Source organism: Mauremys reevesii, linkage group 3 (assembly GCF_016161935.1).
Source record: "Mauremys reevesii isolate NIE-2019 linkage group 3, ASM1616193v1, whole genome shotgun sequence".
NCBI classification, from domain to species: Eukaryota; Metazoa; Chordata; order Testudines; family Geoemydidae; genus Mauremys; species Mauremys reevesii.
In genome coordinates, this window is record NC_052625.1 from 142,195,368 (window position 1) to 142,221,395 (window position 26,028).

The 26,028-nt window shown below is 43.7% G+C and overlaps 1 protein-coding gene across 4 annotated transcripts in view; it reads left to right on the forward strand.

The window, feature by feature from the left end:
• Window positions 1-4,017: 4,017 nt before the first annotated feature.
• The window catches only part of RNGTT (RNA guanylyltransferase and 5'-phosphatase), a 438,367-nt gene continuing 416,356 nt past the window's right edge, over window positions 4,018-26,028 (forward strand). The window contains exons 1-2 of one of the 4 annotated variants that reach the window (XR_005595781.1): window positions 4,018-4,300; window positions 13,984-14,093. Coding sequence is in view for 3 of the 4 variants with exons in the window: in XM_039528842.1 (XP_039384776.1) it covers window positions 4,237-4,300; window positions 13,984-14,093 (174 nt within the window). In the remaining variant the exon portion in view is untranslated. The remainder of the gene's footprint in view (window positions 4,301-13,983; window positions 14,094-26,028) is intronic. The other 3 variants (XM_039528842.1, XM_039528843.1, XM_039528841.1) reach the window with 3 other exon arrangements.

Consider the following 26,028-nt stretch of genomic DNA (forward strand, 5'->3'; position numbering starts at 1 on the left):
ACCACTTGGTATTAGGGTGGAACACGAGGGTGAGGAAGTGAAATGTGTGGAGCACGAATGTGTAGAGTCGTTCCCTAGGCATGGTTCGGAAGCGAAACGGCTGCAGTGTGTGCAGCCGGCTCGGGTTGTGGAAAAGAGGGGGCGGGGGGGCTTGCAGGGCGGGGGCCTGATGAAAAGGTCCGGAGAGCCAGAGGTGAGGATTGAGTGGGTGATAAGGCTGCCCCCACCTTCTGGAGCATGAACAGGGGGGTCTGAGAGGTAGAGAGCCCCATGCGCCGACCAAGCACCCGGGGATCTACCCAATTCCCCTGCTTGTAATCCAGGAGGTCTCTCCTGGTTTCTGCCAGGACCAGCGTCGGCACACCGAGGCAGACTCTGCCACCTGCACACTGGATTGTGTTGCAGGGGCTCTGAATTTAGCTGGGAGCTGGGGCTGGAGCGGAGCTGAGGGCAGAACGGGGCTGGGTGGCGATCCCTTCCTGCCCCCCATGGGGGCTGGCCCAGGCCCTGCCCCACCAAATGTTTCTCCATGCCCCCTAGGTGGGTGCACCCCACAGTTTGGGGACCTCTGATTTAAGGAGATGATATTTCATAGAGTGGTGAATAAATGGATTGACGTGTAGCTGAGGTGATGGAGTCCATAGCATTAATGTACTGATTAAAACAGTGGTTCTTAAAGTTTTGTACTGGTGACCCCTTTCAACTAGCAAGCCTCTGAGTACAACCCCCCCTTATAAATTAAAAACACATTTTTATATATTTAACACCATTATAAATGCTAGAGCAAAGCAGGGTTTGCGGTGGAGGCTGACAGATCGCAACCCCCATATAATGAACTCACGACCCCTGAGGGGTCCCGACCCCCAGTTTGAGAACCCCTGGATTAAAAGCTCTTTGGGGCAGCCACTGTTTTTTCAATATATGTGCACCCAGTGCCTAGTACAATGAGGCCCCAATCCCAAACATTAAATAAATGTAATAATTAATTTGAGCAAAAATGGATGACTATCTGGAATTTATCAAATTCTATATAAGGATTTATAAAGTGTCAATTACTGGTATCTCTGAATCAGAAGAGGTGGGAGTAATCAGTTCCCACAGTGGGTCCTGATCCTGAACAGGGCTTAGATTTTATCATAATATAACAAATAACAATTTTTCTGTCTTCTCCCAGCTCAGCCATGCTTTTTTGGCATGAAAGTATTTCTGCATTCTTTAGTCATAAACTTTGTTTTTTAAATAATTTTATAATTATATGTAGCAGCATGGAGATGTCAGAGTGTCATCACAGTTCCAGGTACAAAGAGTCCATAATCTATTTGTATTATTATACTATTTTGCAGCTGTGTATATCACTTTGGGCCTAATTCTGTCACCCTTGCTCATCGTACTCTGTGAAGAATCCTGATGAAATCAGAATTGTGCCCTTTGTGATTATTCTTTGGTTCTCAGACTCTTTCTAATCTTGATTACAATTTCCTGCACTCAGATTTCATTTTGTCTTTTCCAGATGGTCTCTTGGCACCATCTAGTGTCTGATTGTTGCATGTTCAGCTAAGGAACAAATGGGAGCTTAGTTTCTGTATAGAATAGAGGTGGGCAAACTACAGCCCACAGGCCACATCCGGCCCACGGGACCGTCCTGCCTTGCCCCTGAGCTCCCGGCTGGGGAGGCTAGCCCCCAGCCCATCTCCTGCTGTCCCCCTTCCTAGCAGCCTCAGCCCACTGCACTGCCAGTGCTCTGATCCACTGCTCCTGCCAGGCAGCGCGGTGGCGTGGTTGGCTCCAGCATGGTAAGCAGGTGAGGGGTTCTGGGGGGCAGTCAGGGGACAGGGAGCAGGGGGCAGTTGGATGGGGTGGAGGTTCGGAGGGGGGCGGTCAGGGAGGGTTGGATAGGCATGTGAGTCCCAGGGGGCCTGTCAGAGGGTGGGGGTGTGGATACAGGTCAGGGAAGTCAGGGGACAGGGGGGAGGGCTGGATGGATCGGGGGTTCTGGGGAGGGCAGTCACAGGACAGGGAGCAGGGGGTGGTTGGATAGGTGTGGGAGTCCCAGAGGGCCTGTCAGGGGGTGGGGATGGGGGACAGGGAGAAGGGGGTGGTTGGGGGGAGTTCCAGGGGGGGCGGTTGGGGGCAGGGGTCTCTGGAGGGGGGTAGTCAGGAGACAAGGAGCAGGGTGGGGTTGGATGGGTCAGGGATTCTGAGGGGGTCAGTCAGGGGAGGGAAGTAGGAGGGGGTGGATGGGGGTGGGACCGGCTGTTTGGGGAGGCACAGCCTTCCCTACCCGGCCCTCCATATAGTTTTGCAACCCCGATGTGGCCCTTGGGCCAAAAAGTTTGCCCACCCCGGTATAGAATATAGTGCATATCTGATGAAAAGTTTCAGAAAATAAATGAATAGTTGGATGTGGCAACAGTGCATTAAGTTTAACAAGGATAAGTATGTTGGTGGCTAGCCAATAGTCTTAGAATATTAATAATCAGAAAATAAACTAACAAAACTGTAATCTAGTAATTTTGACAACTGTTCTTATTGAAACTGCTCATTTCCTTTTCTCCAGACAAATATTGATACAGGGTGTCATCTGCAATTTGGACCTCTCTACAGTTCTTCATTTTATACATAAATCTTGCCAATTCTTTCTTCAGAACATCTAAGATGCGGCCTTTCTTATCCATTTGTACAGCTAAAATTCTCATTCAAGCTTTCATCATTTCATATATCAGCTACTACAACATTGTTCTCTTTGGCCTTGAAAAACGCAGTCTTGCCCTGGGCATATCCATTCAGAATGCTGGTGCAAAGATCACTTTCTTAGCTCGTTGCTTTGACATTGTCACTCCTTTTTTTGACTGCTTCCCCAGGCACCTCCTTCTCTCTCACATCAAACATAAACTGCTTGTATTCACTGTCTTAGCTCATTGCTTTTATCTTGTTACCTCTCTCTTTGAATCCTTCCACTGGCTCCTTCTTCTTTCTCTCATGTCAAACATACAATGCTTGTATTCACTTTCAAGTACCTTCACAGTCAATCCCCAATCTATCTATCATCTCTCATTTCCTATCAAGCTGTACAAAGCTTGCCTCCAACTGACCAATTATGCCAACCACTACTGCCCATTTGTTACATTTTCAACCATCTTTGTGCTTTCTCCCATGCTGCCCCACATGGGGACACGCTCCCCATAACTATCTGCAAAGCTATCTCCTCCACCTTCAAATCCCTCCTCAAAACTCTCCTTTGCCATGATTCTTAGGCTTTGTTGGTGTGTAGAGACTATTGCCTATGCTGACCATTATTGTCTCATTGTTCACTTGTACTCTCACTGTTTGTCTGCCTGTATCCATGTTGTCTCTTGTTTTATACTTAGGTTGTAAACTCTTTGGGACAGAGACTGTATTTTTATTTTATGTTTGTTCAGCACCTAGCACAACAGGGTTCAGATCCATGACGAAGCTCCTAGGTGCTATGGTAATACAGATATTAAATAATGATAGACTCAAATCTTGCTTTTGCTCATGTGGAGCCCCCCCAGACTTCAACGGGATTCTGTGTGGACACAAGGCTCCACACATGTGAATCTGATGTAAGGACCAAGTCACAGATTATGACAGCGTGTGTGTGTCTGTTTTTTCTAGGCTGACCAGTTACCCCTCCCCCCAAATAACTGTGTCCCGATTTTTCACACTTGCTAGCTGGTCACCCTAGTTTTTTTCCCTCCAGGCTAGCAGGATTGTGCTATTATTTCCTGGTACAGTAGTAGCCCCTACGAGCCCCAGGCACAGCCCAGGCTGCCCTGTGCTAGGTGCTGTACAAACACACACCAGCAAGGGAGTCCCTGCCCTGAAGCCGTTACAAGCTAAGCGTGGGCAGGAGGCGGGCGCGGCTCCTTCTCCCCCTCCCGCAGCTGGCGGGGCTGTACCAAGGAGGCGCGTTTCCCTGCCAGACCCAGGCCCCATCGCGGCACCGAAGCGCCACCCCGGGACCGACCGCCGGAGGAGCGAGCCGAGAGGCGCTGCCGCTAAACAAGCAACGCCCCGCCGCGGCTCGCTCCCAGCCGAGCGGCCCCGGAAGCGGAAGTGGCGTGCCTGCCGCGGTGCATTGTGGGCAGCGGCGGTTGCTGTGGAGTTGGATCTGAATGAAGCTGCCGCGGGGAAGGGGCTGCTGGAGCCGCTGAGTGGGAAGGAGCCGCGTCCGCAGCCGCCCGGCCCGCGCGAGCTCTGTCAGGCAGCGCCGCCATGTCCTACAACAAGATCCCGCCGCGCTGGCTGCGCTGCCCCAGGAGGGGGCAGCCGGTGGCAGGTGAGCGGGGCCGGGGTGCTCGGCGCGGGGCGCCTCTTCGGACGGGTGTGCGGGGGAGGGGCCGCCGTGCCGGGCGGGGTGACGGGTCTCTGGCCCCGGTGCGGGTGGTGGTGTCCGGAGTCATAGCCCCGACCGACCCCATCTGCGAGCCGGGTCGGAGCGGGCTCCCCGGGGCTGGGCGTGGGGCGTCGCAGGCACCACCCCTTTCCAGGGGAGCCCTCGGACTAGGCGCCTCTCGGCCCCCTCCCTCCTTTCTAAGTGGCGTCTCGCTACCTTTTCACTTTTCGATCCCGTTTTATGCCCCAGCTCTCTCATCCTCCCCGAGAACTGCGCCCTGCCCCCCAGCACAGCACACCTGCCTCCTTCCCACAAAGGGCTGGGGGGGGGGGGGGGGGGAGGAACTGGCCAACGTTCACTCCCGCGTCTCTCAGAAATCCTCCTACCTGCAAAACAGTTGTCGCTTTTCGCTCTTGTATCCGCCAATAAAAATGTCGTCCTGGATCAGATGGAGCTGCTCTAAAGGGAAACGCACTAACTTTCTGAGATCCTTGTCAGTTTCTGTTTCCAGCAGCAAAGAGCTAAACGGAAACTGACCTGACCAGTCGCCCTCCCGTTCTTTGAAAAGTAGTTCAGAAACTTTTAACGGGGCGCTGAGTGGCGAAACTGACTGGGGTCGGTTTCTCTTTGCAGCTGACTGTATGTGCAGATCCCTGAAGCAGTTTCCACTGCTGTAAATGATAGACTGAATGCAATGGGCTGCATCCAGCCCTGGAGCTAAGAGTTTACTCAACCGCTCTACCCTAGTCAATTCCCTACTCTTTTTTCGTAAGCAGCTAATTCCCTTTACCCCCTCCTCCTATGCGCTCCCCCCTACGTCTGTACCATAACACAAAGAAATAAGCTAAGGGACTGAAAAGGGGAAAGAGAAGTAATGTTTTCCCTTCTACTTCTTACAGACAGACCGGCTTCCTTTTCTAGGTTCTAATTCAGCATTGTACTTAAATTTATGCTTAACTTTATATCTGTGAGTAGTAGGGGCTGCTCATTTCATTAAAATTAGCCACGTACATAATTTTGCTGAGTTAGGGTCATGTTTCCTTCCTTCCTTCCATCATGCTTACTTTTGTAAGTCTCAAGCCCTCTCTTTGTTTTAGTCAATTGCCTTTTTTGAAGGTCTTTTCAAGGATTTTTTCTTTACTTATCAGGTTTATGTTCAGCGTGGGATTAAAAAAATGGATTGTTTGTTGCATTTCTACACATTGTACTTCTCTATTGATCTAGCAGAAGCAGTGAGTGAAATCTTTGGATCAGATCAGATCTGGTTCTCTTACTTGGGGATGTGCTATATACAGCAGTGGTTCTCAACCTATTTACCTTTGTGGGCCACTATACAGCTCTCCATGTATAATGTAGGCTGCATCTGTACAATATATATAATGCCTGTATGGCACTGAGGATATGTCACAAGGGCCACAGCTGTGTGCTGCTTGGGCTGCATGTTGAGAACCACTGATGTACAGGAACATTGAGATCTCTACAGGATAGGGGATTAAAACAAAGTGTACAATAGACACTGTGCAGTGGATTAGTAGCAGTTAATTTGAGTTCAGGACTAAAGTCTTTTCTGTTTGGAAGGTCTGTGGAGGCAGAACACCTAGTTAGAAATATAGTCATCTAGTCTCTGACAGTGGCCATCACAGATGCTTCAGAAATCTCACATTAGGCAGATGTAAAATAATATCACCTCCCTGTTAGGTTTTCTGACAGCCAATTTGATCTTCAAGTAACTTTACAAATCCCTTCTGTTTTCTGACCATGGCAGGAGCACCATCTGTTGTCACACGCAATATTTTTCTGATGTCAGCTCCTCATTCTTCAAAATGGTTTACAAAACTTTCCAGTATATCTTCCCCCTTTGTTGTGCCATGCAGGAGTTTTAGGCAACAAAGTTCCTCTTGGATTTCATCGGAAGCACAATACCTTGCAACAACTGCCAAACGTGGAACGTTGTTTATATCCATGATCTCATCAACTGCAACACTAAACACTGCTGTATCTTTCAATGCCGTCGTCTGCTTTTCCTTAATGTTTTCTGCCACTTCACTTATGGATCTCTTAACTGTTCTGGCAGAGATGGGCAGTCCTTTTATTCTAGATATGATTGTATCTTTATTTGGCAAATCATTGAACAAAATCTCTGAACTGCTGAGAAAAACTTTATGTATTCCCCATCTGTAAATGGCTTTCCATTTTTTGCAATGCACTGTGCAATCTTGTAACTTCCTTCTGTAGCTTGATTTTTACTTAAGCTTTTAAAAACACTGCTTTGCTTCTCATAGGCTGCTACTGTCTTTTTGATTGATTCAGTTTTGTCTGCTTCATCAAGAAAGGTTTTCTCGTGCTTCGTTTCAAAATGTCGTCGAACACTTGATGTGCGACAAACACAAATAGCACAGTCCTTTTCAATAAATCCAAATGCGTCTGTCCAAGCAGGCTGAAATGATCGGACATCTAGCTTCACTTTCTTAGGAGCTGCCGTTTTGTCAAATGTTCCCTTCAACTCTCGGTGGGGAAAAAATGGTGATAGAAGGCAGGCACAAGATTAAACGCAGTGTGGTCTGATATAAGCAATTTTAAGATGGGGATGCTGAGCTGCATCCCCTCTTGCTTTGTGTGCAACCCTCACTGTCCCAGGCTGGGGACAGTGGGCCACAGTGGGGAGGCTGCAGAGCACTGATCGACGGCCAGGAGCAGAGCCCAGGGTGGCCTGCTGGGACTCCAGGCTGGAAAGCAGGCTGAGCAAGGCTGTAGAGCCTGGCTGGCAGGAGGTCAGTGGCTGGAACCCCAGATGGGCAGCTGAGGTGAGTGGAGCTGGCGGCTGGTAGGGCTGAGCAGGGCCGAAGGCCTGGACCCTATCTGGCAGGGGGCCTGCGCTGGAACTCCAGCTGGAAGCAAGGTGAGTGGGGCTGTGGCGGCAGGGACCCCGGCTGGCAAAGGGCCAGTAGCTGGAACCCCAGAGCAGCGACTGAGTGGCTCAGCCCGCTGCTGCTCTGGAGTTTTCACCACTGGCTCCTGCCAGCCAGGGTCTCAGCCCGCTGCCAGCCTGGGGTTCCTTCACCCAGGCCAGCAGTGGGTGCTGAGTGGGACTGGCGGCAGGACCCCGCTGGCAAGGGGCCAGCAGCAGAAATCCCAGAGTGGCGGCGGGTTGAGCGGCTCAGCCTGCACCGCATGCCATCAAAAATCGGCTTGCATGCCACTTTTGGCACGTGTGCTGTAGGTTGCCGACCTCTGGACTAGAATATTTGCAGTTTTCACTGGTCTTGGGCATTGGGGGAAGGGTTGTAGGCCACCCTTAGGCATTGTGGGAAGTGGGGAGGTCACAGGACAGCATGGGGGAAGATGAAGGAGCCCTGGCTGAGTTGAAGAGTGGAGCACAGGGGGAAGTTGGGAGGACCTGTGATGCTGGGGGGGAGATGGGAAAACAAGAGAACCCTTGTGCTGCTGTGGGCAGGGCTGATTTGGGGAGTAGAGTACTGGTTGGAGCACGGGAGACCTTACAAGCTGCTTCCACGTTGTCCATACCCCGTTGGTTGGCCCCCAGACCAAGCGGAGTACATGATTGTCAGTATCTAGAAATGAAGACCATGAGAATATGTATTTTTATACAGTAACTCCTCACTTAAAGTCATCCCGGTTAACTTTGTTTTGTTGCTGATCAATGAGGGAACATGCTCATTTAAAGTTTAAAGCTCCCTTATAACGTTGTTTGGCAGCTGCCTACTTTGTCCACTGCTTGCAGAAAGAGCAGCCCGTTGGAGCTAGTTGGTGGAGGCTTGGAACCAGGTTGGACTGGCAGCCCCCCATCAGCTCTCCACTCCCAACCCCCTAAACCCACCTTTCCTCAGTGGCTACTGCCAGTCATCATCTAGCCCCTGCTCACTGGGGTAGACTGCAGTCTGTAATGGTCATTCATCATTGGCAAGGGGTTCAGACCAGCTGTCTCTGCCTAAGCCCGGGCTGCAGCCTCTGCAACCCCAGTACCTGTTTTGGCCTTTTAGCAAGGCCCGCAGCCTGGGGATTTACCAGGCTGGAGTTCCCCAGCTCCTCTTGCCTTTTCCCAGCCCTGCTCCATTCCGTTCCCCGTACCCTGAGCTCCCAGGTCCTTCTCCCTCCAACGCTGGAGAGAGAGACTTCCAGTTCCTGGCTCACAGCCCTTTTATAAGGCCAGCTGTGGCCTGATTGGGGCCTGGCCTCACCTGTGGCTGCTTCTCCAAACAGCCTAGCCTGGCTGTTTTTAACCCATTCTCCTGGAGTGGGGCAGTTGCCCCACTACACTATCTCTCTCTCTCTCATGCAGGTTGTGTGCCTCTGTCTGCCATGCTGTCACCCCTTCCTCCTTTTGTGCTGCCTTGTAGTGTGTGAGGCTACATTGACAACGTGTTAACTCTTGAGGGCTCAGCTGAGTGCTAGTTCATCATTTAGCAGCAAGGCATTCCCTGGGAGATATCCCACCCTCTAACTTCACCACCTCAACCAAGCTTCACAATCATCATGGCTGTGTACAGTATTAAATTGTTCAAAACTTGTACTGTGTGTGTGTGTGTGTGTGTGTGTGTGTGTGTATATATATATATATATATATATATATATATTCTTTTGTCTGGAGAGAAATTTCTCTGGAACCTAAACCCCCCCCTTTACATTAATTCTTATGGGGAAATTGGATTAGCTTAACATCGTTTTGCTTAAAGTCATATTTTTCAGGAATATAACTACAACATTAAGTGAGGAGTTACTGCATTTAATTTTAATGTATTTGGTACTTTGAAAAATGCTTTTTTGAATTCAATAGTTTCTTAAATAGGAATAGAAATTCTTAAGTGTGAATTGGGACTCATATATTTTTGAAATTTTTTTATACTTGCAAATTGAAATTTAATACTGCTATTCATATTTACTCATAATTCAGCAAATACTACAAGTGCAGAATCTTATATGAAATGCCTAAAATTTATTGAAACTTAGAAAAGAGATGATAGAGAACTCTTATGAAGGCTGTTACAAAGCCACTCTGATGTGTTGTGCGAACAATAAAGGCTCATAAATTAAAAAGCTGAGCCTCCAGGCAATAATAGCTGAGAACAGACCTTTCTTTAATAAGGTCAAGACTTGACAGTTCTTCTAAAATAAGCTCTCAAAGTCCCAGAGCCACAGGTAAGCACTGTATTTTGTACAGAACGTTGCTGTTCCATGATGCTGATAGGGAGACCTCTGTTACTGTGGAACAGTTATAATGAAAAGGGCTGACAGTAAATGGATGTTTCTGACACTGTCTGGCTCTTTTAAGGCTGTCTTTGGAACACTTCACACTTAGAAACCATCAGAACTGATGTTTACATGGTCAGGCTTACAAACTGACATTTTTAATTCCTATTTTCTTGTTGTGGCCATGCTGAATTTAAATGTTACTTTTAGGGCTGTCGATTAATACGATTAACTAGATAAAGTAATTGTGATTAAAAAAATTAATTGTGATTAATCACAGTTTTAATTGCACTGTTAAACAGAATATCAGTTGAAAATTATTTTTTTGTATTTTCAAATATATTGATTTCAATTACAACACAGAATACAAAGTGTACTGTACTCACTTTGTATTATTATTTTCGCTTAGAAATATTTGCACTCTAAAAATGATAAACAAAAGAAATAGTATTTTTCAATTCACCTCATACGAGTACTGTAGTGCAATCTTTTTATCATGAAAGTGCAGATTTTTTGGCTACATAACTGCTTTCAAAAACTAAACAGTGTAAAACTTTTGAGCCTACAAGTCTACTCAGTCCTACTTCTTGTTCAGCCAATTACTAAGACAAACAAGTTTGTTTACATTTGCGGGAGATAATTCTGTATGCTTCTTATTTACGATGTCACCTGAAAGTGAGAACAAGCGTTCGCATGGCAGTTTTATAGCTGGCATTGCAAGGTATTTACGTGCCAGATATGCTAAACATTCATATGCTCCTTATGCTTCAGCCACCATTCCAGAGGACATGCTTCCATGATGATGATGCTTGTTTAAAAAATGATGCAGTAATTAAATTTGTGATTGAACTCCGTGGGGGAGAATTGTATGTCTCCTGCCCTATTTTACCCCCACTCTGCCATATATTTCATGTTATAGCAGTCTTGGATGATGTTCATTTTAAGAATACGTTCACTGCAGATTTGACAAAACGCAAAGAAGGTACCAATGTGTGATTTCTAGAGATAGCTACAGCACTTGACCAAAGGTGTAAGCATTTGAAGTGCCTTCCAAAATCTGAGGGACGAGGTGTGGAGCATGCTTTCAGAAGTCTTAAAAGAGCAACACTTTGGTGCAGAAACCACAGAACTTGAACCACTAAAAAAGAAAATCAGCCTTCTGCTGTTGGCATCTGACTCAGATGATGAAAATGAACATGCATCGCTCTGCACTGCTTTGGATTGTTAGAGGAACATAAGAACAGCCATACTGGGTCAAACCAAAGGCCCATCTAGCTCCGTATCCTGCCTTCCGACAGTGGTCAATGCCAGGTGCCCCAACGGGAATGAACAGAACCGGTAATCCTCAAGTGATCCATCCCCTGTCGCCCATTCCCAGCTTCTGGTAAACAGGCTTGGGACATCATCCCTGCCCATCCTGGCTAGTAGCCATTGATGAACCTATCCTCCGTGAATTTATCTAGTTCTTTTTTTAAACCCTGTTATAATCTTGGCCTTCACAACATCTTCTGGCAAGGAGTTCTGCAGGTTGACTGTGTTGTGTGAAAAAATACTTCCTTTTATTTGTTTTAAACCTGCTGCCTTTTAATTTCATTTGATGGCCCCTAGTTCTTGTGTTATGAGAAGGAGTAAATAACACTTCCTTATTTAGTTTCTCTGCACCAGTCATTATTTTATAGACCTCTATCATATCCCCCTTTAGTTGTCTTTTTTCCAAGCTGAAAAGTTCCAGTATTATTAATCTTTCCTCATATGGCAGATGCCCCATACCCCTAATAATTTTTGTTGCCTTTTTCTGAACCATTTCCAATTCCAATATATCTTTTTTGAGATGAGGCGACCACATCTGCACTCAGTATTCAAGATGTGGACACCCCTATGGATTTATGTTGAGGCATTATGATTTTTTTTGTCTTATTACCTATCCCTTTCTTAATGATTCCCAATGTTCTGCTGGCTTTTTTGACTGCCGGTACACCATGAGTGGACGTTTTCAGAGAACTATCCACAATGACTGTATAGTTGGGATTATGTTTTCCAGTGTGCATTACTTTGCATTTTTAGTATTGAATTTCATCTGCCATTTTGTTGCCCAGTCACCCAGTTTTGAGAGATCCTTTTATAGCTCTTTGCAGTCTGCCTGGGACTTAACTATCTTGAGTATTTTTGTATCATCTGCAAATTTTGCCACCTTGCTGTTTACCCCTTTTTCCAGATCATTTATGAATATGTTGAATAGGACTGGGCCCAGTACAGGCCCCTGGGGGACACTGCTATTTACCTCTCTCCATTCTGAAAACTGACCATTTATTCCTACCCTTTCTTTCCTATCTTTTAACCAGTTACCAATTCATGAGAGGACCTTCCCTGTTATCTCATGATTGCTGACTTTGCCTAAGAGCCTTTGTTGAGAAACCTTGTTGAAGGCTTTCCAGGAATCTAAATACACTATATCCACTGAATCCCCCTTGTCCACATGCGTGTTGACCCCCTCAAAGAATTCTAGTAGATTGGTTCGGCATGATTTCCCTTTACAAAAACCATGTTGACTCTTCCCCAACAAATTATGTTCATCTACCGGTATGTGTTTGACAATTTTGTTCTTTACTATAGTTTCAACCAGTTTGCCCAGTGCTGAAGTCAGGCGTACCCGCGTGTAATTGCCAGGATCACCTCTGGAGCCCTTTTTAAAAATTGGCATCACATTAGCTATCCTCCAGTCATTTGGTACAGAAGCTGATTTAAATAATGGGTTAAAGGCTACAGTTAGTAGTCCTGCAATTTCACATTTGAGTTCCTTCAGAACTCTTGGGTGAATACCATCTGGTCCTGGTGACTTATTACTGTTTAGTTTATCAATTTGTTCCAAAACCTCCTCTAATGACACCTCTATCTGAGACAGTTCCTCAGATGTGTCACCTAAAAAGAATGGCTCAGGTTTGGGAAGCTCCTTCACATCCTCAACTGTAAAAACGGATGCAAAGAATTCATTTAATTTCTCCACAATGGCCTCATCGTCCTTGAGTGGTCCTTTAGCATCTTGATCGTCCAGTGGCCTCACTGGTTGTTTAGCAGGCTTCCGCTTCCGATGTACTTAAACTTTTTTTTTTGCTATTACTTTTTGAGTCTTTGGCTAGCTGTTCTTCAAAATTTTTTTTGGTGTTCACATGGCACTGTTGTGGCTGGTGTCGCAAGATATTATCAAGCAGAAGCCGTCATCAGCTTGGACACGTCCTCTGGAAGAGTGGTTGAAGCACGAAGGGACATATGAATCTTTAATGCATCTGGCATGTAAATATCTTGCGATGCCAGCCACAACAATGCCATGTGAACACCTGTTCTCACTGTCAGGTGACATTGTAAACAAGAAGCGGGCGGCATTATTGCCCATAAATGGAAATAAACTTGTTTGTCTGAGCTATTGGCTGAACAAGAAATAGGACTGAGTGGACAATTTTACATTGTTTTATTTTTGAGTGCAGTAATTTTTTTTACGTAATTCTACATTTGTAAGTTCAGAGGGGTAGCCGTGTTAGTCTGGATCTGTAAAAGCAACAAAGAATCCTGTGGCACCTTATAGACTAACAGACGTTTTGCAGCATGAGCTTTCGTGGGTGAATACCCACTTCTTGCATCCGAAGAAGTGGGAATTCACCCACGAAAGCTCATGCTGCAAAACGTCTGTTAGTCTATAAGGTGCCACAGGATTCTTTGTTGCATTTGTAAGTTCAACTTTCATGATAGAAATTGCATTACAGTACTTCTATGAGGTGAATTGAAAAATATTATTTTGTTTCTTACAGTGCAAGTATTTGTAATAAAAATAAATATAAAAGAGCACTGAACACTTTATATTCTGTGTTGTAATTGATTTCAATTACATTTGAAAATGTGGAAAACATCCAAAAATATAAATAATGGTTTAAATAATTTTTTAGTTCCTCTAATCCAATGTTTCCCAAACTGTGGGTCCCAATCCACCAGTTGATCCCATGAAGGTCCTAGATGGGATGCCAGATCCAGGTTTGATTAACCCATCTCTGGGCCCTAGGAAAACATACGCTTCTCCTGGCCCCATGCAGAGTAGACACCCCAGTGGGGAAGGGGAGGTTGGAGAGTGAGCCATCTCTGCACTTTCCCCACACTGGTGGTTCCTGTCCTGTGCTGCTGAGCCTGTCTTTTTACTCCAGGTATTGCGACCTAATGCAGGGTGTTGCAGTGCCACTCAGGTTAGGCCAGGCCATCCCTCCATCATGACGTAGGAGCAACAGGCCAAATTTCCCTGAACTTGTTTTTAATTAAATCAGTTAGGTTATTGCTGAGCCTCTGTGAAGCTGTTCTTCATATAGCTTTAAAATAACTTGTGTGTATATGTATGTGTATATATACATACGATAAATTTTTATTTTGTTCTATAGGGAAGTTTTTGCCTTTGAAGACAATGTTAGGACCAAGATACGATGAACAGGTTGCTGAAGAGAATCGCTTCCATCCCAGTATGCTGTCCAACTATTTAAAGAGTCTGAAGGTAAGTTAACATTTTATATATATAAAATATATATATATATGCATGCTGAAGAAAATGTAATAGAGGGTTTCTGCTGGACTATTGGTAGGAAAAAAAATCACAAATACTGTAATTTTCCCCCACGTTTTTTCTCTTTCTCTATAGGATCCTAGCTTTCATAAAAAAAGCATTAGTTTTAATAATAAAATGGTAGTTGCCCTCATAATCCAGCATTGCTCAAAATTCTGCAGCTAAAGAATTGCATCAAGAGAAGTGTGGACTAATTTTTTCTTGCTATCGTCACCCCCATCTCAATGAGATGCTAATATCATTGTCAAGCTGCAGCCAATGTAAATGTTAACAGTATTACAGATAATATGCACGTACATACATCTCTACCCCAATATAACACTGTCCTCGGGAGCCAAGAAATCTTACCGCGTTATCAGTGAAACCTCATTATTTCGAACTTGCTTTGATCCACCGGAGGCGCGCCCCGAGCACTGCTTTACCGCATTATATCCAAATTCGTGTTATATCGGGTCGCGTTGTATCGGGGTAGAGGTGTAATTATAAAGTTTAAGTGTTTCCCTTTGTGCTGAATGACCTTAAAAGCAAGGGTAAGAGGCGTTTAGGACATAAATGATAGACTTCTTGTGTAGTAGGTCCTGACTTCCAGACATATCAGTTTCTGCTGTGTGTGATGCCCCAGTGTGCATTATATTTTTACCCCAACCATGGAATCTAGCTTGAGCATGGAACAAACCTATAGCTTAGATCGTAAGGGAAAGGCTGTTTTTTCTATGTAGTGTGTTTTTTTTGCCAAGTGTTGTTTAAAACATTTATTTCAAAAGTTTTGTAGAATAGCATTCAAACTATGCAAAAAACATGCAATTCAGCTTAAAAGTGAAAATAATACGCCTTACTTCCTTCTGGCAGGGTAACTCCATGCTCCATCAAGAGTTTGTGATACGTTCTTTATAACCAACCCAATGTGTTTGGGTGTACCACTGAGTATGTGCTTTATTAGGCTATAGGGTAAAAGGTGTGTTTTTAAAAGAAATTAAGTTAGCAACATTGATATTTAAAAAAAAAAAAACCCCACTTTTTTAAATTAGGCCTTGTCTAAACACAGAAGTTGCACCGATTTAACTTGAATCCAGTTATAAACAATTTTGTTAAGCCAGCGCAAAACCCTACATAGACATTTATTTCAGTTTGAGGGATATATTTATATTAATTTAGCTTAAGAAGATTACAAACAGATTTATGTTCATTTATGTGTCTATGCAGCCTTTTGCACCTGTTAAATTAAATAGATCTTAAATCACACTTCTAGTTAAACTGGTGCAACTCTGTGGACATTCCTAGGGGGAGCTAGGCCAAGTAAATCTGGAATTATGGACTTGTAAAATAGGAAAAGAAACTTGCCAGTTCAACTGAACTCTCCTACAGCCCTTTTTGTGGGGGGATGGAGAGAAGAAAATCCAATACATCTATGTGTATGCCAGTTATGGTTAAACAGTGGCAATTTAGGAGCAAGCTTGTTTGGAGATCCAGGCAATTAAAAAACCAGAACTCTTCTCTTACTATTGCTTCCAAAGTCTGCCTGTCTGCTTGTGAACCTTATCTATGTAGATTTTTGTCTTCCTAATATAGGCTTCTCTGCCCACTCATTCTCCAAAGTTGAACGTTGCTCTTGCAATGCTTACAAGTGACCTGCAAAGTATTTTTAAAAAAAATGCTCTTGATCATCATAAAGAAGTTAAAAAAAACAACAAACAAACAAAAAAAAAACAACCAACCCCCTGAAAGATTATTTTGGGAGGGGAAAGTTGAAAGGAGATTTGAAGTTTGGAATTCTCTCTGCTTCTTCATCCTTGTCACTTATTTCATTTGGTCTTGTGGGTAAGGCACAGAACTGGGAATAAGATTATTTGGGCTCTGTTTCCAGCTTTGTTGCAGACTTTATGCATCACTTTGAACAAAATATATAAATCTCAGTCTGTTTATTCCAATTTTAAAGACTAATAACACTTATGTCATGGGTGCTGAGGCTTATTTAATAAATGGTCTTATTGGGGTCAGAAACAATACTGAACTATATTGACTACAGAAACAAGGATTTCTAATGAATAAGTAAATCTTTCTTTCAAACTATAGTATGATTACTTAATTCCATTTCAGAGGATGAGTACAGAATTCCTTGGTTTCATTGCTACACAGAGAATTTGTCAAAGGTTGTTGTGAAGCAAAGTGGTTTATACCTTTCCAATAGCAGCTCAGCATATGTATTTGTAACAACCAGTCTCCCATGTGCCAGGGGAGTAGAATATTTCTAAGTATGCTTGTTAGATGGTTGTATACTATGTGATACAGCAGGGCCAGAGAACAGCAGGAGAGTGGTAGATGGGAAGTATATAAGCCGTAGGATGATCCAGGCCTTATACCCTGTGGACTAGGGAAAGGTTACTACAGGGTAATTGGAGCACCTGGAGCCAATTAAGGCCCTGCCCAAGACCTAATAAAAACTCCCTGCTTCAGTCAGTCAGGGAGAGGGAAGGAGAGCTGACCAGAGTGTAGAGGAGTATTGCTGTTAGCCAGAGGGCCAGAGTACCAGGGGAAGGGAAACCCTATCCAAGCAGAGCAGAGGGACTCCCCCGGCACAGAGGACTGAGAGAAACCCGACCCAAGGGGAGAGAGGGTAAGCAGCCCACGAAACTGAAGGGGCTGGGATCCGGAGTAGGAGAGCAGACCTGGGTCCCTTCCCCGCTCCCCTCTCTCTCCCCCACCAGGGCACTAGTGGAGCCAACAACACACAAGAAGAGGGGCAACAGACCACCTGACCCACCACATCAAGAAAAAGCGTGGGATCTGCCAGAGCAGTGTTGGCCATTTGCCACACCTGGTAGATGTAGCCATATGGTTCCAAAGGCAACCCCATTTGCAAGTACACCTGAAATATAGGTTCCAAGAGTCTTGTTTTGTAAAGGCTTGTCATGAACTGTAGAATTTTGCAGATTTTGAATGTTTTCCAAATTTCTGTTTTGTGTTTTTTTTGTTGTTTTTGCCCGTACAACATGTAAGAGTATAAAGGAAAATGAAATGCACAGTAGATGCGGTCCTCACTTGTGTGTTGCACAAAATGGAATTATTTTGCTAGCTTTTTAAAGCTTTCTAATGCTCCTGGTCACAAATTTAAGAACTTAAAGTGAGAGTGTGTTGAGTCCGCCCATTTTGTGTTCAACTTGTGCCTGAATCAGTTGTCACTGAAGCTGTTGTGATTCTGTTCTATTTGTAAGAAATCAAACAGTCAGAATCAGCTAATCATACAGTTATTGGCATGAGGGCCATAGTTTTGACTGTTTAGTTCACAAGTGATAAGCAAAGTTCTGTCTGTGTAATTAATCCAACAAACACTTTTAATTGTTCAGAGCCACAATGTTGCTTCTACTAACTAAACATCTGCCATTTGAAAGTATGTGGATATTGGCACTCTGAAACTTGCCAGTATATTTAATAGGCAGAAGATTACTTGAGATCATCATATCTCAAGAACAGCAATTTAGCAATAAACACAATAATGGATGAGTATGCAGCTGGAAAATGGATTATCTAGTGGCAAAGAGAATTTTCCATAGACAGTTGTTAACCAGCTTACTTTAATTTGTTGAGTATTTGTACTTTCAGCAGCTGATCAGATTACTGGAGCCTGGTTATCACCACCTCTCCACACTTCTCTCTAATACGTATGGGAAATTTTAGCAGAACGTTATGATTCTGATTTTTAAAACCGTGAAATGCTATTAGATTACTGGAGATGTTTGGTGATAGTGATTCCAAAAATAATTAAGACAACCTCTAAATGACTAAGACTTAAAAAAACACCTTTCCATATGGGCAGATTATTCTGTAATAGCTGACTGCGTGGTTTCTTGTCCTCTCCTCTGAAACACATGCTACTGGTTACTGACCGGCTGGATGTTGGACTAGGTGGAACAGTGGTCTGATAACGGTATGGCAACTACTGTGTTCCAGTACTACATAGTCTTTTTTCAGTGACACTTGGAATAGACAGGAACATCCACAAGAACAGTTCTTTGCTGCATTGAGAGGCTTTTGACAATATACATGCAGAAACCACAATTTAAGGCCTTACTGGGCATGTTTAATAAATGACAGGTTTCCAAAGATCGCATCCGTATAGTGGTCTGAGATGATAGAGCTAACATAATAAAAGCTTTGGGTGACTAATATGCATGAGTTGTGATGTATGTGAGTCTCATGCTGCAGCTCTGTGTCAATAATTTATTGTCAGAACTACCCTTTGTGGACATTCCTGGTTTACATCCCAGAATTTGCTCAAGCTAATGTTACTCTTCCATCTGTAAGTTGCATCATAGAAGGTAAGCTAGGCATGATTGATTGAAGATGCTATGATTTGATGAAATGTCAATTACAAAATACTTAATTGCCTGCCGGAAAATAGCTGTACTTTTAATATTATCCTGATGGCTGTAGCCAGGAGGGCCTTGCAAAAATCAGGGTGGATAAAAAGCAATGTTTAAAAAAAAAATCAAATAAATTAATTTAAATAAAAAAATTCCAGACTTTTTTGATAAAATGCTTTTTGAGGAAAAAACCAGTCTAAAGATCGTTTTAATTAAGATACATTATAGCTGAAAGCTATCTCATCATGGAATAGGAATTATAAATTCTAATTTTCTAGTATGAGACAATATATTAATGTAATTTTTAAGAAAAGTTTTGTAAATGAGTTCCAATAGTTCACGGATTAGGGATCCAATCTTATGGGGTTCCAGAGGCTTCTGTATATAATATTTAGGTTAATCTTTCTATCTACCCAACGGGACTTAGTGCTCAGTCTAGAAGATACCATCAGAGATGCTTAGTTTTGTAGTTCTCAAACTGTGGATTTGTGTCTCCAGAGATAACATGCTTGTTAACAGCAAAAATGATTTTAAATAAATAATATATAGAGGTGAGAAATATATAGAGATGAGACCTCAACCCTATTTTCTCTCTGCAAATTTGTATACATAGTCAATCCCTTATCTTTCTCTAAAAGTGTAAAGTTTCAAAAAGTCCAATGAATAGAAGATTGTTGGGGGCGGAATAGATCTGGACAAGGAGAAGTAGTCTGGAAATAAATATGAGAAGGGAGGGACAGGCAGTAGAAACAAAAGTGAAACTGTTTGAGCAGCACATGCCAGAAGTCTTGAGGTCTTTCTGAGTGTAGCCTTTATTGATTTGAGATCCCCCATACCATTTTCTCCCTAGAAGGGAAAACCTATAATGGCAGCAGGCCGTAAAACAGACCCAATTTGGAAATATTTTAATGAAGATCCTTTACCTGTGGGTAACACAGGCATGTGTGCAAAATGCAAACAGTGCAACAAAGAAATGCAAGGCCTGGTTGTCTGAATGAAACAACATCATGAGAAGTGTTCCTTCTCAGGAGGAAGCTGTGTTAAAGATGATGAAAGGAACATGTCTGAACATGCTGGATCTTCAGGCTGTTAAACTTTTTTTTATTTCATACTTTTTTTTCTTAAGGCCTGCCTGTCTTCCTTCTGGACTACTCTTGAATTCTCATGTTTGAGCAAAAAATATAGTTGTGACTCTATGGTACTATCATTTTAGATGCAGTTGTGATTAAAAAATCAATAGCTGAAATAGGCAGATCTTCCTTTTACAATTTCACGTTTAAAGTATACCGAGTGTCAGTGAATACAATGAGTAATACTAAATGAGCAGTATGGTAATAATTATTAAATAACCACATTGACTTATTTTGTTTAGGAGAATCCATCCTCAACATACAGGATTCTGAAGACTATCCACCTTCAAGATCACCATCATTTTGTATAGTTTCAGAGTTATCTGCCAATGATGGTGTTTCAGTCACATCATGTATGTCACATAGCCACAGTATATAACCTGTAGCAAAAAGAAAAAAAAATCTCCCTCATCCAGAAACAACCATAGATAAGTTTGTGATAAGAACCAGCAGATTACAAAAAGAGGAAATTGATGAAAAAAATTGCCCAGTTTGTTTATGCAACAAACTCTCCTTTCCTTACGATTGAAGAACCGCACTTCATTAGCGTGGTTCAGTCATTAAGACCAGGATACAGTCCACCCAACACAGCAGATGTCGCAGGGAAATTGCTGGATAAAGTATCTGAAAGAGAAATTGAGCAGTGTGAAAAAGGTCTAGAGGGTAAAATTGTTAACCTGAGTCTTGATGGGTGGAGCAAAGTCCACAGTGATCCTGTTGTATGTGCTTGTTTGACAACAGAAGAAGGGAATGTCTTTCTTACAGAAATGATGCATCAGGAAATGTGCACACAGCAGAATACTTACAAGAAGTAGCAGTAAAAGCTATAACAAACTGTGAACAAAAATTAAAATGTCTAGTATGCAGCTTGGTCGGACAATGCTGCAAATGTATCCAAGATGAAAATAAATTTATGAGAGAGTCCCAAGCTAATAACATATGGTTGCAGTGCTCATTTGATGTACCTCCTAGCCAAAGACTTCAGTGTTCCAGAAATAAGGTTAATGTTGAAATTGAAAAATACTTCCATAACAACCACTTTGCAGCAGCTGCTCTGAAAAAAGTGGGAGGAACCAAGCTAACTCTCCCACAAGACGTGTGATGGAACTCAGTGGTGGACTGTTTTGAGCACTATATCAAGAACTGGCCTAATCTGATGACAGTTTGTGAACAAAATTGTGAAAAAATAGATGGCAGTGTCACAGCCAAAGTTCTCAGCATTAGGCTTAAGAGAAATGTTGAACACATGCTGAGTACCCTGAAACCTATTTCTGTAGCCTTGACCAAAATGCAGGGAAATAGCTGTTTTATTGCTAGTTTTCTTGCAAATATTCTCAATACCCGGTACCAAGGTCAAACCTTACCTGCTGAAGAAGAGAAGTTGGCTATGACATGGACTTGCAGAAATCATCCCTCCATAATGCCAACTATAATAAACTTTAGAGCTAAGGGTGAACCATTTAAGAAATATGTGTTTGCTGATGATGATTTAAAGAAAGTCAAACCAGTGAATTGGTGGAAGTCACTTAAGCACTTGGATTCAGAGACTGTGGAAGTGATAATCTCACTTTTAACAGCAGTAGCTTCTTCTGCCAGTGTAGAAAGAATATTTTCTTCCTTTGGACTAATTCATTCCAAATTGAGAAATCGTTTGGGACCTGAAAAAGCAGGAAAGCTTGTTTTTCTTTTCCAGATTATGAACAAACAGGAAAATGAAGGCGAAGATGACTGAGTTAGCTGCAGAAGCCAATATTTTAAATTTCTTATGTTGACCTGGCTGACATAGTCAATTTTTTTTTTTTTTAAATTTCATTTAACTATTTAAGTTAAAAACAATTTTAACAAAAATAAACCTGATTTTAAAAAACTTCAATGTTTAACTAAATTCAAAAATTCATTTGCTTGTTTTGTTAAAATATTGTGTTTGCTGTTGAAGAAAAAAATCCAGAATGCATAATGATGTTTTAGTTAAATAAAACAATTTAAATGTCTGTCTGGTGATGGTCGTCTCCTAATACAACATGGCAAGAAAATATTCCAATTATTAATGATTAATTTGTTGAATTGGAGAGAGTTCATCTCCCAGTGACTTCATAAATATCTGCTTCAATTACCTTGGGTAAATTAATATAGCTGTAAAACTAATCTGAAAAGTTTTCAAAATAAATCACTTAAAAAACATAGTATGTACCTTCTAAAAATGAAACCTATATCTATCTCTGAGTTGTGAAGAATATGTATTAAGATTATAATAACCAACAGGAATGCACTTTTATGTAGAAATCCATGATTAAATCGAGTCTTCCTGACTAGTGATTGAAATCATGATTTAAATCAATTTGATTTAAATCAAATCCACCCTGGCAAAAATAGACTCAAATCTAGAGCCACTTTGGGGACAAACATTTGGGACAGTGACCAAGATAGTATCACTCTGGTGATTCTCTCTGGAGCACTGACATCTTATGGACACTCATTTCCACAGCAGGCCAGAGCAGCTGAGCTACAAAAACACATTTCAGAATCTATTTCATACAATTCTATTTCAGCCCAGTCAGTCAGAGCAAGGGTATTATATGTGCGTGTGTACTGCAACCAATGCTTCAGCAGGAACTGAAACAGTTTTTCTTACTCCTGTAGTACTTGTTTTTCTAGCCCTGTTAAATTGTGAGATACTGAAATGTAAAATAGATATCTGATATTGTTTATTACCCATACCCTAATTAAATTACAATGTGATTGGAAGGGTGATAATCTAGTTTTCAGGTGATATAGACAAGGCCCTGTATCCTGTAGCATATCAGACCTAAATTATGACAGGCACCCTTTTGATCCACTGCTGCTTGAAGTGCATGAAGATCAAGGGGTGATCGGAGGGACCAAAGAGCTCCACTTCTGTATGCTTAAAGAGGTACACAGACAGTGAGAGAGACTAGTCGGTCAGAAGCCCTAGACTTCTGGGGTCTTCTCCCAAGCAGACTTTATGCTCGTTCTTCTGCTGTGCAAATTAGGAGCAAAGCCCCCAAGTACTTGGTGGCAATGTGGCTCTACAGTCTGCAGCAATATTCCAGTGAACAAACTAAAATTTCTTGGTCAAATTCAAACAAAATTAAAAAAGTGATTTTTTTTTGAAGTGAGTGAAACATGAGGAGAAAATTATCCATAAAAAGTATTATTTGTGCTTATATATTTTGATTAAATTCCTTTTTATGTTGGCTACAGATTTTTGTATTGAAAACTCTTAACTGCATTGTAGAAGTCATTTGGGGGATCATGGGAAGTTTTTGAAATTTTGAAAGTGACTTTTGAGGCTTCTTGTTTCCAGGAAGAAGTGGGAGCCAAGTCTGGATTTTGTCACTTAAGTGTCAGTTGAAACCTTTTTGTCCTGAGATGGGAATGCGTCTCCTTGTTCCCTTTGTTTTGGGTAGAGGTACAGTGGAACCTTCAGATTTTGGTGGTTGGCTTGAATTTCTTGTTCCTCCACTGCTTCAACACGTGACAAAATCTGTTTGCCTCACTGCATCCAACAATGAGAGAGAAGTTCATTTTTCTTTGAGTGGTGGTCCCTATTTATATTCCAAACGTGTGTGCGCGCATGCACGCCATTGCTGGAGTGGGAAGATTTTCTTAGCAGTGTCCATTGTCCCGCATGTGTATCTCTTCGTGTCTCAGTTGCGGTTATATTAGGTCATGTGGGTCGACGCCTTTTCAATTCCCTCTTAACTGCCACATTGTCGGAATTAGAATCCCTGTTCCTCTGCAATCATAGTTCAACTATGAGAGCATTTTAGTCTGTTTGTATATAGTAGTTCTTTGTTTTTTTCTTCTATAGTTAGCTGTAAATAGTTTTGTGTAGTATTAGTTAGTATTCGTCGCCCTGGTTGGGCTCCCCAGGGACTATGTCCTGCATTCCAGGGTTCAAAAACTGGGCTTTGTGTCCTCGCTTGTTCTCAGTGAGCGATGAGCACCAGTGTTGTATCTACTGTCTTGGGGAGACTCATCTCGCTGCCCACTGCAAGATCTGTGTGTTCTTCCCATTGCGGACCTGGGAAGCGTGACAACTTTGCCTCTGCAAGGTCCTTATGGAGGCGGCTCTCCGGCCACATTCACACTCTAATGTGGGACTGGCAGAACCATTGGTGCAGCGCCCTTCACTGCTAGTGAGTGCTCCGCTTAGCACATCCCATGCCCTGGATACGGTGGTATTGATGGTGCAGGACAAGCCCAAGAATGAGAGCCGAAAACATTCCGTCTCCGAGCCAGACTGGGCAAAAACTCGTGCATGGACCCTGCCGCACCACTGCCTAAGCTTCTTTGCTCCAAGGGTAAGATGAAGAAGGAGGAGGACCTGGCAGTACCACAGACCACTGTAGTGGCCGCCCACCTGGAACGCTTTCCGGGGCACTTGCTGCGAGTGTCTCCATGCCTATCGGTTCACTTGGCACTGCAGACACTACCACGCTCCTCGGTTCTCACAGAGAAATTCGCTGGACCCCACGATTCTGTGAGCCCACATCTTGAACTGCTCTATCCCCCTTCTCCGCTGCTCGCCATGCACGAGCCACCCAATTTTGGTGGATGAACTGCTCCTGCTCCAGGAGGGGCAATTCCAGGTAGTGTGTCATGGATGTCCGTACCGACGACTCCACTGCTCCTGGAGGCTTCATTGGACTCTGATGGGTTCTCTGAGCCAGAACCGACATTCTCCTCCACCTCGAGGAGAAGCTTCGACTCCTGTGTCCAGACATCTCACCCGCTAGCATATGACCCAGCACCTGCCATATTCCCCAAGCCCTGGCCACACTGGGATTCATATCAGTGGCTCAGCCAACTTTCTCAAGCATCATTCCCTTCTGCCCTGGACCTCGCACCGGAGCCATTGGGCTCTGAGGAAGAAACAGAGGCAGAGCTGGTACTACCAGTTCCTCCAGTCTCTATGGCCGCTTTGTCTTCTCCGGATGATGCCCTTATACCCTCTTGCCTCCTGATGACCATAAGCAGTATCAGGACCTACTGCACAGGGCTGCCACAGACCTAGGCATACCCTTGGAGGAGGTGCATGACCAGCACTGCTAACTGCTGAACATCCTTCAACCCCAGGGAGCATCATATGCATTGCTGCCCCATCAACACTGCTTTCCTCCAACCTGCGAGAGCAGTCTGGCACACAGCGGCTTCCTGTGCCCCTATGCCAAAACAGGCAGAATTGCAGGTATGTTGTCCCAGCTAAGGGGGCAGATTTCTTCTTTTCCTACCCACCCTCCAGTTCCATTGTGGTGCATGTGGCAGCAGAACCCGCCCACCAACACTCCTCCGGAGTGGGCAGCCAAGTGCCTAGACCTTTTGGACAAAAAGGTCTATTTCTCAGCAGTTTTGCATTGTGAACTACCAGGCTCTGCTGGCAAAGTATGATTTCAACAGCTATGCCAAGCTAGCAGAATTCCTGGACGATGTGCTGCAGGACAAGAGACAGCACTTCCACGCCCTCATAGAGGAAGGCAGCCTGGTGGCCAAGGTAGGCCTTGAAGTAGTAGTGGTTGCCACGGATATTTCATCCTGTTCCCTTGCCATGGGCATAGTCATGCAATGCAACTCTTGCTGCAGTCCTCCGGCTTTTTGTGGGAGATAAAGACCTCCGTATAGGACCTACCCTTCGGTGAGGACAAGCTCTTCTTAGCCAAAATGGGTGAGTCCTTCCACTCCCTGAAGGACTCAAGGGTAACACTCCGGTCCCTTGGGATCTACACCCCAGCATCCCATCACAAACAGCAGCAGAAACCCTTCTGTCCTTGGCAGTACGTAACCTATCCTCCCTACTATCACTGGCAGAAAGAACCCCCATGGAGGCAGCACTTCTTATAGTGTCTCCAGCCCGTGGCCCCAGCTGCAGCCACCTCCTCTACCCTGACACACTGATGGAATCCCCGGTGTATAACCTGGAACTGTGGGACGACTGTGCCCCCGTAACTCTCCAGCCTGGGCTGTCTCTCACAAAGCTATGTCAGTGACAAGCAGAAAAACCCCTCCCAGATACTATGGTTACTCAGTCATCAGCATGTGGAGCCCCACACCCAGCTAAAATGCATGAATGCTCCCTGAGCCACTTGTGAATCTGAGAGAGAGAGAGGCACCAGCCAATCACCCCAACCTTGCACCCCAGTGTATAGTGTCTTACACTGCTCAAGACTCCCTTGGACAGTGCAAGCTCATTAATTAGTTAGCCACTCCAACAAAAGGGATAGTGGACGTGCAGCAGCCCTTGGTAACCTGAGCTGAGATTGCCCAGGCACTTCAACCGAAAACACACTGTTTTAGATAACATCTCTGCAGTTAATAAATCTGTTTTAAAGATAGATTTTAAATGATTCTAAGTAG